The 12,738-nt window shown below is 44.7% G+C and overlaps 2 protein-coding genes across 7 annotated transcripts in view; one reads left to right on the plus strand and one right to left on the minus strand.

The window, feature by feature from the left end:
* The window catches only part of PFKM (phosphofructokinase, muscle), a 43,488-nt gene extending 40,286 nt beyond the window's left edge, over positions 1-3,202 (plus strand). For all 3 annotated transcript variants that reach the window (XM_077753263.1, XM_077753264.1, XM_077753265.1), the window contains 5 exons: positions 512-573; positions 802-913; positions 2,157-2,256; positions 2,338-2,443; positions 2,679-3,202. In XM_077753263.1, coding sequence (XP_077609389.1) covers positions 512-573; positions 802-913; positions 2,157-2,256; positions 2,338-2,443; positions 2,679-2,823 — 525 coding nt within the window. In that variant the 3' untranslated portion in view covers positions 2,824-3,202. The remainder of the gene's footprint in view (positions 1-511; positions 574-801; positions 914-2,156; positions 2,257-2,337; positions 2,444-2,678) is intronic.
* Positions 3,203-4,266: 1,064 nt separating this feature from the next.
* ASB8 (ankyrin repeat and SOCS box containing 8) lies at positions 4,267-12,409 on the minus strand. Of its 4 annotated transcripts, none has more exons than XM_077753269.1 (4): positions 12,309-12,409; positions 9,542-9,701; positions 8,015-8,119; positions 4,267-6,183 (listed from the first exon to the last, which is right to left on the minus strand). In XM_077753269.1, exons 2-4 carry the CDS (start codon positions 9,668-9,670, stop codon positions 5,551-5,553), a joined length of 867 nt encoding a protein of 288 aa, XP_077609395.1. In that variant the 5' UTR covers positions 9,671-9,701; positions 12,309-12,409; the 3' UTR covers positions 4,267-5,550. The 4 variants fall into 4 exon arrangements, with proteins under 4 accessions (XP_077609395.1, XP_077609394.1, XP_077609397.1 ...); XM_077753268.1 differs by having other exon boundaries at positions 9,542-9,705; XM_077753271.1 differs by lacking the exon at positions 12,309-12,409 and adding an exon at positions 11,970-12,296.
* Positions 12,410-12,738: the final 329 nt, after the last annotated feature.

Below are 12,738 nucleotides of genomic sequence, written 5' to 3' on the forward strand. Positions count from 1 at the left end.
AGAAGAGCCACAAAGTGGAGGGGCAGCAGGCTGAGGGGACTCCCTTATGCAAGAGCCAAGCAGCCCCTGCCAGGAATGGAGGGTGGGAGTCTTCCTCCTTCACCCCCAGCTCAAAGCCCAGATGAAGGAACTGGTTCCTCCCAGGTGAAGCACTGCTGCATACACAAGCAGCCCATTTAAAGGCCGACATGGTGAGCAGAGTCAGCCCTCTGAGGGAAGGGAAGCAGAACCCCTAGAAGGGGACACTGGGAGCAGATGGAAAGGTGAAGACTGGCAGTTACCATGTCTGTCCCTAACTTACCCTCTCCCGGTTCTGCCTGGCTCATTTGTAGTCTTTGTTTACATTTCAGTGTGCACTGAACTCCTCACAGGGACGAGGCACGGGACTGTAAACAGTTCTCCCCCAGTCCCTCTTCCCTTCTGGAGAGGCCCGGTGGGTACAAGAGATCCATGCACCTGCCTGGCCTTATCTACTCCTGGCTACGCTTAGGATTTACTCTCTTATTTTCAGGCAAATGTTGAACATCTGGTGCAAAAGATGAAAACCACTGTGAAAAGGGGCTTGGTGTTAAGGTACCTCATCCACAGTTTGTTCCTAATTGAAGAGAACAGTTAGACTTTGGCTCTAGCCCACAGAATGAATCCATGGTTGGACACCCTGAGAAATTTGGGGACAAAGGGAGAGAACCGGAGCCATGGGAGGAGACAGAAAAGGGAAGAACAAAGCCTACAGAAGCAGAAAAGGGTTGGGAGGGATGGGGAGACAACCAAAGTCACAGGCTTTTGGTTTCTACTTGGCAGGAACGAGAAGTGCAATGAGAACTATACCACCGACTTCATCTTCAACCTGTACTCTGAGGAGGGGAAGGGCATCTTTGACAGCAGGAAGAATGTGCTTGGCCACATGCAGCAGGTCAGGAAGAAACCCCAGTCACGCCCTTCACCAGATGGCCACAACTCCCGATAGCCATTGGGTCTCCAAGTGGCCCCCAAACTGCTGAAGGCTGTCAGTGTCACCAGAGAGCATGAGCCTGCAATTTTTACTAAGGTTATGTGGTCCATCCCAGGGCAGGAATTCTCAACGTTGGCACCTTTACCATTTTGGGCTGGATAATTCTTTGTTGCGGGTGGCTGTTCTGTGTCATTGTGGGATACTTTAGCAACATCCTTGGACTCTACCCACTAGATGCCGGCACAACCTCCTTCTAAGCTGTAACAAAAACAAAACGTCTCAGACTTTGCCAAATGTCCCCTGGGGGGCAAAATCATCTCCAGTTGAGAACCATTAATTCAGATGAAGAAAATGAGGCCCAGACAGAACAAACAGTTTTTCCAGGGCTGCTCATCAAGCTTGGGTGAGAGCCAGAATGCATTCCAGTGCTCTTCCCAGCACACCGTGCTGCCTTCCTGTGCAAGGAGGATAGCCACCTTGCTGATGTTGCGCTCCGTCTCCACTAACTGGGGTTTCAGGGGGAAGTGAATTCCCTTCTGCTCTCCACATTCAATCCCTGCCTATGGCATACCTCGCTCACAGATGGTACTGGTGGTCTTGGGCCTCCCCATCCCAAGTGTCCCCAGCTGATGCTGCTTAAGTATGGACCTTTGACCTTTGTATACCCACATATGAATTCCCAGTATCTCAGCTTGAATGAGCTTATTAGCCTCTGCAGGAATGGGGTACGATTGGATAGAGTATGGTCATCTATTCCCCACTTCCCCACCTATTTTCACTTAGTTCAGAGAAAACCTACATGATGTTTTATAGTATTCTGAGGTGTTATCAAGGACATCTATATTGGTTTGCAAGGAATACTTCTGTCATTGATGATGGTGATTGACAAAAGCTTCCTAGGCTCAAGAGGGGCAGGGAGGTGACTGGCCAGACTGGAAGTGGATGAACAGGATCTGGCAGCCATGAGACCAGAGACCAGCTCCCCCCTTATCTAATTAGTTACTCTTTACACCTCATAAATGGCCAAATAAGCTGTGCCAGCTCACCCTGTTCTCAGCACTGTCTCAAGAGTTTCCTTCATGGTTCGACCTCTGGATTCCGGTTTCTAGCTCCAAGTCTGGGGCCTGTTCGTTTCCTTTTATTCAGATATTTCTGCCACTCATTAGAATCCTTCCCTCTGTAATTTTTATGATTCTTTTTCCAGGGTGGAAGCCCAACTCCATTTGACAGGAATTTTGCCACTAAGATGGGTGCCAAGGCTATGAACTGGATGTCCGGGAAAATCAAAGAGAGTTACCGTAATGGTAGGTGGGGTAAGAGGGGCAGGCCCCTTCATAGAGCCTGGTTCTCCATTATAGGAGCTTACTGACCATCCTTTATTACAGGGAGGATCTTCGCCAATACACCAGACTCGGGCTGTGTTCTGGGTATGCGTAAGAGGGCTCTGGTCTTTCAACCAGTGACTGAGCTAAAGGAGCAGACAGATTTTGAGTGAGTACATCTACTTCCCCGGTAGTTTCAACTACTCTTCCCAACTTGTTCGCTGTCTTCAGTCCTTTTATCTTAGGAGTAACGCTTGTAGTCGTACCCATTTCAGACATCTTAAGACATCTTAGCCCATGTCCTAAAATCCATCCTCTTCTACTCAACTTCTTCTATAAGCTTTTGATAGAATTTATTTGGGGTGCTGAAAAATTAAATCGTCATCTGTCTCCTTTCTCTGTAGTCACCGCATCCCCAAGGAACAGTGGTGGCTGAAGCTGAGGCCCATCCTCAAAATCCTAGCCAAGTATGAGATTGACTTGGACACCACAGAGCATGCCCACCTGGAGCACATCAGTCGGAAGCGATCTGGAGAAGCTTCTATCTAACCCTCTCTGGAGTGAGGGTAATGGATTGTCTGATCATGGTCAGCTCACCCCAGTAGATCCAAGTCCATGTATTCAAGTGTTTTAGCCCATTTTTCATTAAGTTTCCTTTTAATCTGCACCTATAGCCATGACCAGCTCTGGCCAGGGAGCTGGGGCAGTGGGCAGTGAGTAGAAGGTTATTTAGGTAGGATTTATCATCATTTCTACCCCAGCTTCATGTGTCACACAATACTGGGCTCCTCTAGTGCTACTGCTAGATTTCAGCTACTCGGTTACAATCTTCCTCAAAAGCTTTATTTATTTCTTTGTGATAACAAAGTCTTGGTTCCTCTACTACTCTGGCTGCAGTGACACTAATAAATGCCAACTGGTCACTGTGCTTTTGGTTCTCCTGTTGTCACTTTCATAAGTAGAATGTCATACTATCAACCCAAAGCTCCAGACACTGCTCAGAGACACATGGGAAAATGCATGTGATCACCCCTGTACTTCTCTCCATCTCTTGGCTTTGCACATAGGGTTCTAGAACATCGTACACTGGTCCTTACCCCCATCTCACACTAGTACCTCCTGCATTCTCTGTAGCCATAGGATGCCCCTCCAGTCTCCCTTCAGCATGAAGTTGTGTCTCACCTCTTGATCATATATACCCATTACCCAGGGGTGCTTTTTTCCAGCCATCCCATGATCTCTACTTCTCTTCTGACAACTCAGGGTTCTTCCTTCTCAACTCTTCCCCTGTATTCATTCCTAGGTGAAAGGCAGACTCCATTTGTGGGGAGACATGCACATTTTGAAACCCTGGGAAAGAGACCCCCAGTCCTGGACCTGGTTTGGTGGGTTGGCTGAAATACTGCCTGAGAAAGCAGTCAGTTCTCATTCAGCTCAATTTGTTTTCTATTCCGTAACAATAGCGTCTTCCTCATTAGTGAAGTGACCATGTAATGCAGTTGGTCTTCAGGAGTAAGACTGCAGATTTTACCCAAATTGACGGGATGGTGCCCTGTTGATGCCAAGTTTAAGATTAGCCTTCAATAACCAGATCCTGGCTCTCAGCACAAGCGTACATACTCCTCCCAACCCAGTTTCCTCACTTGCTTGGTGAAGCAGGAAGTTTCAAGGTTTTACCAGCAGTGGAGGAAGGATGATCTCTAATATATCACTTTTGCTGGCTGTCCAAGGTATTACCTCTATACCCTGAAAACGCTCTGAACAGTAACTGAGAAGGCTTGTCAGGAGTCCAGAATTCAGGCAGCCAGATGCTCTTTGTGCAATTTGTTAAGGGGAAGAAAAAACAAGAGTAAATAGTAAGCACTGCTATCACTGCATCCTCAAAACAGCTTAGGAGGGAGGTGGTGACAGCCCATTTCAAAGTTATGGACAACGGGGCTCCGGGTGATTAAATAATGTGGAGAAAAACAGGAACAGTAGAAATTGCCAAACTTGCTTTTAGAAGTGTTTATTTCTTTTTTTTTTCAAGTGAGCAAAAAAACACCAGTGGCAAAAGCAGACATATTTTTTTCAAATTAGCTGTCAGCAGATTGCAGTCATTTTTATTGTAGTTCCCAATCAGTTTAAAAAAAAAAAGTTTTTCAAATTTGCATCTGGGTCATCCAAGATAATAACAGCTTGATCTAGTTTAGGAACATGAAAAGGAAGAGTATTGTTGACTAAGTATGGTTCACTAAAATAGTTCTTTTTTGAGTACGTGGGTCATCTCAAAAGAAGCTCTTATAATGCTCTTCCCCCACGCCCTGGCCTCCCCCAGTGTCTTGTATAGATCAGTAAAAAGCAGTTTCCAAAACAACTGAAAGGAAAATAACTCCAAACTTAGTAGTGTGAGCTCCCTAAAGGGAAATGAAGACGACCCATGGGAAAAGGCAGCCCAGCACATCTCCTCCCTTGCTAGCGTAAACACCGTCTAAGGTGCAGAAGCACCTGCTAAGCCCATTGGAGCAAACTGGCTTTCACGAAGAGAAAGAACTGCATTAGCAAAGTTCGTAGGACTTTAGTTCTTAGGACTGCTCAGAACCTGCTATTTCTTCTACTATGTGGAGAGCAGCAAGGAAATGTTAGTTCTGACATAACACTGCTGAACTACTGGAACCCTCAGGCACACCCATGGAAAAGAGGCAAAGACTGCTATTTCCTTTGATGGTAAGAGAGCGGGCCAGTCCCTTCTGAATGCTCCGTGACGTGGCACTCTAGGAATATCATCCAGCCCAACTGTGAATCTGCACACCATTTGAGCCTGTACGGTCTTCATCTTTGGGCCACATTGTTAGCTGGAGTTTTCTTAGACTTCTTCACTGACCAGTTAAAATGTTTCTAGAGGGATTCTTCTGAAATGTTAATCATGTTCCCAAAGGAAAACTAAACACACATTCTTTAAATACTCTTCATCTTCCTAGAGAATTTAGTTGCATTGTTGACTTTTTCCCTAAAGGGGAGAGTAGGGGGAGATCTCTTTTGTTTGCAGGGTGCAATATAAAAAGCCAAGTAAGCAATAAACAGAAAACAAAAATGAGGGATTTGTTTGTTTGTTGGTTTGTTTGCTTGGTTTGGGGAGGGGAGATGGTGTGGAGGTTACTGTTGTGACATATTGCCTCTAAATACAAACCACACAACAGGAACAACTGCTTTTCCTGTTTTTCAAGACAAAGAGACAGTACCACAGGGAAAAATCTCACCCAGAGTTGCCTGCCTGATGGTGCAAACATCTCCGGCCTATTCCACAAGTAACAGGTATTCCTTCAGAGATGCTGGCAGTGGAAGGCCCTTCACTGCATCTGGCAGATACTGGAGTCCCAAACTCCGGCGCACAGCATAGCGAGACAGTGTCTTCAGAGTTCCTGGGGCTGAGCACAGAACAGTCAGTTTTTCACACAGCTGCTGGTCTCTGGCCACTTCCCGTGGCATGGTGCCATTCTTCCTTAATTCAAAGTGTCCAACAGCTCTGTGGAGAAGCTCAAAGCAAGAGTCTTCTTTCTCTGTTCCAAGTCCCCTGACTAGTAGAGCCACCAGGCGGGAGATGGGCGTCTGGCCTTTGAGGTTGATGACTCTGACTTCCGCACCGTAATCAAGAAGGATGCTGACGCTCTCCAGATTTCCCTTCATGGCAGCCCAGCTAAGCGGGGTATCGTTGTTATAATCCAGGGCATTGACAGAGGCCCCACTCTCCAGGAGGGCCCGCACACACTCAGCATTGTTCTTAAAGGCTGCCCAGTGAAGTGGGGTATCTCGGTTGCCATCCAGTGCGTTGGGGTTTGCACCATACTCCAAGAGGACCTCCACACAAGCCTCATCTTTCTCAGCTGCATAGTGGAGGGCTGTTCGGTTGTAACCATCCAGGGCATTCACCTGTAAAGACGGAGGAACTCTATGACAGTAGCTAGACTACCGAGAGGAAGATGGGAGGGCAAAAGAAGCTTACGTGTGTTTATCCACTACCTGTGTTATGTCATGTTCTGAATATGAGAGTCAACAAGCAATTCCCAGGGAGTCTTGGTGTTCAAGATGGAGAGATGGCAGGAGCTTCGGAGCAAATAGGAAGAGAGCTGTCTCAAAACAACCAGCACTCTATTATGTGCATTGGTCAGCTGGTCTGCGTTACTTAGGGTTTTGCTGCTACATTCTTGTTTACTGTTCACTAGGATCTCTACCATGGGGTAATGGGTAAAGAAAGAGAAGATGAAGTCTAAATCCTCGTAACTACTCTGGAAGATATTATTGGAAAGTAGCTTCAATATATTAGCCAAAGTAAAGGTTTTGAATTATTTTACTTATCCCAACACACTCTATCCTGTAGCTAATGGCGACCAGACTGAAAAATAATGAGGCCAAACTCTGCCCACGTAGCTTTGCTGTGTTCTTTAGTCATACTGAGAAGCTCAAATTATTAATCCAGTCAGCCCCTTGCAAAACTGTGCTGTGCAGTCATAAGAGAACCTCAATAAAAGCATGTGAAGAGCACAAATATTCCAATAATGGAAAAGCAGCTGGCTTGCTAAAAATCAACATCACTTATAATTTTTGAAGGCTGCAAAGACTTCAAAACCCAAACTTACAACTAGCATAGCCTCTTCCCCCATAAAATGCAATAAAAGCAAGCTGAAATACTTAACTGAGTTCAACTTTCTATTTAGCTAAAAACTTTACGCCCCGTGGGGATAATTTTTCATCAATGACATTAAATCGCTGGCTTTCATCTCAGGGTCACTCACAAGAGTTATGTAACAGATCACGACAAGTAGAGGACAACAAGGCTGTGTGGAGATGATGGTGCTGCAGGCTGGCCCTAGGCTTACTGACCAATATGTCTGGGGCCTGCACACCTGCTTCATGGCAGGTCTGATTCCAATTAGCGCCTCAGCACGTGCAACTTCCAGACTGCTTACAGTCAAAACTGCTTATTTATTTATTTACTTAACAAGCACTTGGCAATTACCACATGCCAGCGTACTAAACTTTACGACCTTATGAAGAAGATACCACTGTCAACCCTGTTTTACAGATGAGGAAACCAAGGCAAAGAAAATTAAGTTACTTGTTTAAAGTCACACAGCTGGAAGTGACAGCGCTGTGACACAAATCTATGAAGTCTGGCTCCGGAGCCTATTCTTTTAAACATTCATTATACCATCCTGCTTCTTGCTGATGCCAATATAAGTTAACCTAGGTTTCTAATCTTAAGATACATTAAAAAGAAGACAGGAACAGGATACAATAAACAGAAAATAATTAGTGGCCAGAAATAGCACGAGTAGCCCAATCCTGAGGAATGGATTCCTAATGACATTTATCTCCCAGAAACAGTGGTATTAGAAGTACATGTCCAGTAGCAGGTGTCAAATGGTTTAGATTTAATCACTCCAGGGGCCTCTGTACTTAGAGCTCCTGGACAGCCAACAGGCCAGGAGAGGACTGAGTGGAAAGGAAGAAGGAAGGCTGGGAGAAAAAGGGGAGTTAAACTCCCTCTTCCTGGATCCAGGGACAACTTAAGAAAGAAAGGCAAAGGAATGAAATCCTTTGGATCACTGTATATATTCACCAGTACAGTTTGCTTTAATATTGGCTATGCCAATGTTACCATGGGCTAGAAGGTGGGAAGAGATGGGAAAAGAGAAATTGTAAGAAAACGTGAAGCTCAAGGTTAAGTGGATCATTAATGTGACAGTGTTAAAAACATTACCTCAGCTCCTTTTTCCAGGAGTAACTCCACACAGTCAGCATCTGCCACCATGCAGGCGCAGTGCAGTGGCTTCAGTGTGCCATGGGTACAGTTCACATCTGCTCCCTAGGGGCAGAAGGAAACTTCAGTCAGTGTGCTCTGCTCTGGCTCACTGAGTAGGAGGAGACTCAGAACTGAGTCCAGGGTGGACGAGGGCTCTAGCTCTGACTGTACTGGAAACATACTACTAGTCCCACTTTCTAATATATATTAAAATAATCTAATGTTAATATCCAAACCAAGAGAATACACTGAAGATGAAAGAAAGAAATTCAATTCCTTAGATCAAGTTACTAAGTTTTTCCACAAGGTAACTTGCCAGATGGCCATCTAGGCATCACGGAGGACATGACCTTATGTGTAAAAGCAGTGGGAAACTTATCACCAGGCAGGAAAGCTGAAAAGTCATCCACTTTCTATGGTGGCCATAGAAAGTGAGTCTGTCAGACCAAAACCAGGAGATCTGGCACACTTTTTTGCCATTCCACAGATGACCATCACGAACAGTAAGGTCATCTTAACAGTTACCTTTTTGTATAGGGACATCTTCAAAGTAGCCTCTTAGTATGGGCATTCTCTGCCAACTACCCCCTGTGGGTATGGCTCTTTCAAATGTGATGAAAGGAGATGGAGATCTTACAGTCAGACCAAAGTCGCTGAATGACTCAGCAGCAGAGCTAGAATTAGAATGTGACAAACTTCCTACTGCTGAATCCTCTGGTACCACTTTTGCTGAGAACAAGTTAACATTTGTATGACTATTTCTTCGCAGAGCTGCACCACATCACTCCGAAGCAGCAATATAGCTCCAGGCTGTAAATAAGGATTCCACTGTTGTTGAAAAGAATGTACAAAAGTAACCAGCTTTTTCTAGTCATCAAAAAATTACCCTGTAACTTCTTCAACAGGAATAATACTCAGGAAAAGATCTCAAAGACTGTCTAGGATACTAGTCATACAACAATCGCTGAATAGCAGTGATTAAAGATGTTAAGAAGTCTTAAGTCAAAAATTACCATGAATTTAAGGGTTGACATTCCTTACAGAATTAGAAGTGGTAGCTGTTAAGATAGATGGCAAGTGATATCTCTCCATGTGATTATTATAAACCACAAGGATTTGAAAACTACTTCTCCTTTGCTCATTTCCTTCCTCCCTTAGTAGAACATTTATAGGAGACTTGGAGCTTGCTGGATCCCATATGCACCATATCCAGACAGAGATTTACAAAGAACGTGAGACTAGGCTTATCTAGAACATATTTCCTGAAGAAAAATATCCGATAAACAAAGTGAAAGGGAGAAGGAAAGAGAAGCAAAACACAAGGAAAATGTATTTTCATTGTCAAGTTAATTATATAAGAGGACTGTAAAAACTCCTTGTGATCTTGTGCTGAGTCAATGCTGCAAATTCGTAACCTAGTACGATTCCCCAGGAACTTTCCCGCTTCACCTCCCAAAGTCCTCTCCATCAATACAGCACACTCACCCCTCTGATGAGGTCCTCTACATTATCATGTGGGAAGGAACGAATGGCAGCGATTGTTCGGATTAAGCGCTCTGAGAGAGAGTATTTGCTCTGAATGCTCTGCATAATATACCACATACTGGAACTCATCAAGGCTCAGAGTATGTTCACATGCTCCAAACTGCCTGAAACAAAGAAGTTTTAGGCATACACAATATCACTGAGCATACCTGTCCCTGGGCTTAGGAGTTCTCTGAGGCCCTCCTCAGAGTAAAAGTAGATTTCAAAGAGATCAATGACTAATTAATATTTTTTCTTAATCACAAAGAAATAGATTACAATAGCTGCTTAGGGAGCTGCTTAGGTAAGGCTGGACAAAAATGCTCTCACTCTTAGCACCTCAATTCTACTCTCTGAACTAGTCTGGAACGAGATTTCTCCAAGAGGCCCCAAGACCCTTACAGAGCTCTGTGTAGCTTACAAACAGGACCAGGCAAGGAAGGGGATTTTTTTTAAAGGCTGGAGTTGCCACAAAAACATTTTTTTCCTCCTCTGGATTTTGTGATCTTTACGATCAGCATCACCTTTAGCTTACTTGTTACATCTGGCCCTGCAGTATACTTATGTTCATATTGTTTCTCCTCGAAATTGTAATCAATTAGAATGTGAGGTCCCTGTCTTTTTTTTTTTTTTGTCCGTGTAAGGCCAGTCACAGAGGCTCACAAAAAATAGGTATTTAATAAATACTGGTTGATTGACTAAAGTATATGAAGTGATCGACACTTGTGAGAAGAGAGGGAAAAGGCTATGGGACCAATACATCTATGTTAACAGTGGCAAGGCATCTGTGAAGGTTTAAAATGTCTTCAGCAAAGAAAAAGATGGGAAATATTTGAAGTGATACTCTAAAATAAAAAACTAAAAAGTATAATTAGTCATGTATATAAAATTAGAAAAAAATTCAAAGTTCACACCAACAACATATGCTTGTAGCTGTAGGAAAACAAGCAGATATAAGAGTTCAAAATGAATTAAAATTTCTAATAACTGGCCATTCGTGACAACTGAGGAATAGATTTGGGCAAATATATGTTCAAACCACAATATGACAGAGGGTTCTAGCATGGAAAAGAACATAACACAATATACTTAAATTTAACTGATAGAAGTTTTGGCTGTATAAATAAGAGCCATATACTAGCTGGGAAGCATTTAAAATTACAGCAAACAAGGTGGAGCATTTCCATGAAAAAGCACATATCAAAAACTGTAGAGAAAATATAGTATGCAGCATCAGCTCTTGAAGTGTGACTGCTTAGGAATGTGTTCCTCTTAAACTATAAGCTCTTTGGGGGGAAATAGTGTTATCTTCAATAGCTCCTGGCGCATGGCAGATTCTCCATAAATATTCATTGAACTAATGTAAAGATTATTATTTTAGATCCTTAAAAATTCAAGACTTGCATAATCAAAAATGTTATGTATATGACTTAGATTAAGGAAAAAACCTGAAATGATTTCGGTCATTTCACACTGTGTAATTTTTGTTTTTTGTAATAGAGTATCCCCTCACACTTTATGCAATATATTATAAATTTGAATAGTTTCTATTTTGCTAATCAGTAGCCATTTATCTGTTTAAACTATATACAGTATTAATTAATAGAATGCAAGAATGAATTGAAAAATATTCAATTCATAGGTATCAATAATTCATATTGGGTATTCTTCTCCCCTGTGTTATTTTGAATGAATAAGCTTACATGTACACCTGTTTATATGTCTCTCTGAAATATTCTAGATAATTTAGACTTGGCATTAATTTTAATCTGACAGCCACTAAATTCAGACAAGGGTGTGTGTCTTACACTTCCTTGTTGCAAGGAAAAAGAAAAAAAGCAGAGGTGCGTTTGAACCAGAGATCCCAAGAATGGGGGCAGAAGACTGAGCATCTAAAGTGGAAGGCTTAGACTGGACTGGTTCTGTTAACCATTTCTGGGACATGATGATCTGAAGAAAACTAAACCCTGCAGTCATTTTCGAGACGCTCCTGGCACTCTAAGCTAAGAACTCCTAAGTCAGGATATGACCAGTGGTCTCCTGCTGCTGCATCGAAGCTCCCGGTAAAGAGTGAAACTTCGGGGCACATTGACAACATGCACTGTAGGAAAGGGTCAAGGAAATGTAAACTTGACCTATCTCCGGACAGCAGCCCATGCGCGGTTTGACCCCAAGTGGCCCCTTTCCTCTGCTCGAACTAAGAGCCCTCTCACCACATTTTCTTCCACTTTGGATCCAAAGAAAACACCAAGGGGATATTCTACTGCCATTCTAGGAGCACAGTGAAAGAGAGGCGACATTCAACAGCTTTGGTACTAGTGACGCCTCAGCTTCCGCCCAAGCCGAGACACCCTCAGTCCAGCCAGAGGCGCTCCCAACCCCACCACACCTGCTGGGAGGAGGGCTCGCGGCCGCTACGTCTTGCCGAGGCAAAGGACTGAAGGGCAAGGACACTAAATGCGAGGCCGTGTGGTGTCACTTTGCGCATGGGATCCGAAAAGGTCGCAGCAACCCCGGCAGGTCTCCCTGAGCGAGGAGGGTCGCGCAATCTACACCCGTGGAGCCCCGGAGGTTAACCAACCCCCGTCCTGATTTCCCCAAGGCCGGGAACCATGTCTCTGCCGCGAGGGCTAACGAAACCGAGCGGGGAATGGAGGAGTTACTGGGTGTGGAGCCACGGGTTAGGGGACCTGGCTGCAAGCAGTCCCGCAGCAAGGGACGCACTCACCGAACCTCGGGGCAGAGCTGGGTGGTGAAGCGGCTGTCAAGGTGTGACCCGGAAGCAGAAGTTGGCGTCTCCAGCTGGCCTCTCTGTTTACAGGATATGAAGAGCGATTGGGATGGGCGCCTGAGCACCGGCCAATGGCTGCAGGCGGGGGGCGCCTGCGCACACTCGTGAGGCAGCCTCGGTCCTACACAGGCATAGTTAACAGGTTACTTTTTTTTCCTCTGCCAGAGGGTTTATGCGCAGGCGCAGTGTGGCGCTGTCGGCCATGCGGGGGGACTCGGGTCCGCAGCTGAAGGCAAAGAGCTCAACGGCCCCGATCTTTGGGCTGAGTCTGTAGGGCTGCACCTACGTGGGCCAGGCCCGTAGTGGGTCCTTCCGTGCTCTCCGCTGCATCCAAGGTCTCCAACTGAGATCGGGCCTGGGCACCTCA

Source organism: Crocuta crocuta, unplaced genomic scaffold (genome assembly GCF_008692635.1).
Source record: "Crocuta crocuta isolate KB4526 unplaced genomic scaffold, BGI_CrCroc_1.0 scaffold30, whole genome shotgun sequence".
Taxonomy (NCBI): Eukaryota; Metazoa; Chordata; class Mammalia; order Carnivora; family Hyaenidae; genus Crocuta; species Crocuta crocuta.

Coding starts and splice junctions, on each gene's coding strand:
- ASB8 (XM_077753269.1), bottom strand. CDS start 9,670: ATGAGTTCCAGTATGTGGTATATTATGCAGAGCATTCAGAGCAAATAC. Junction 8,120..9,541: donor TAGAGGACCTCATCAGAGGG/GTGAGTGTGCTG, acceptor TTCTGCCCCTAG/GGAGCAGATGTGAACTGTAC. Junction 6,184..8,014: donor TCCTGGAAAAAGGAGCTGAG/GTAATGTTTTTA, acceptor CCGTCTTTACAG/GTGAATGCCCTGGATGGTTA.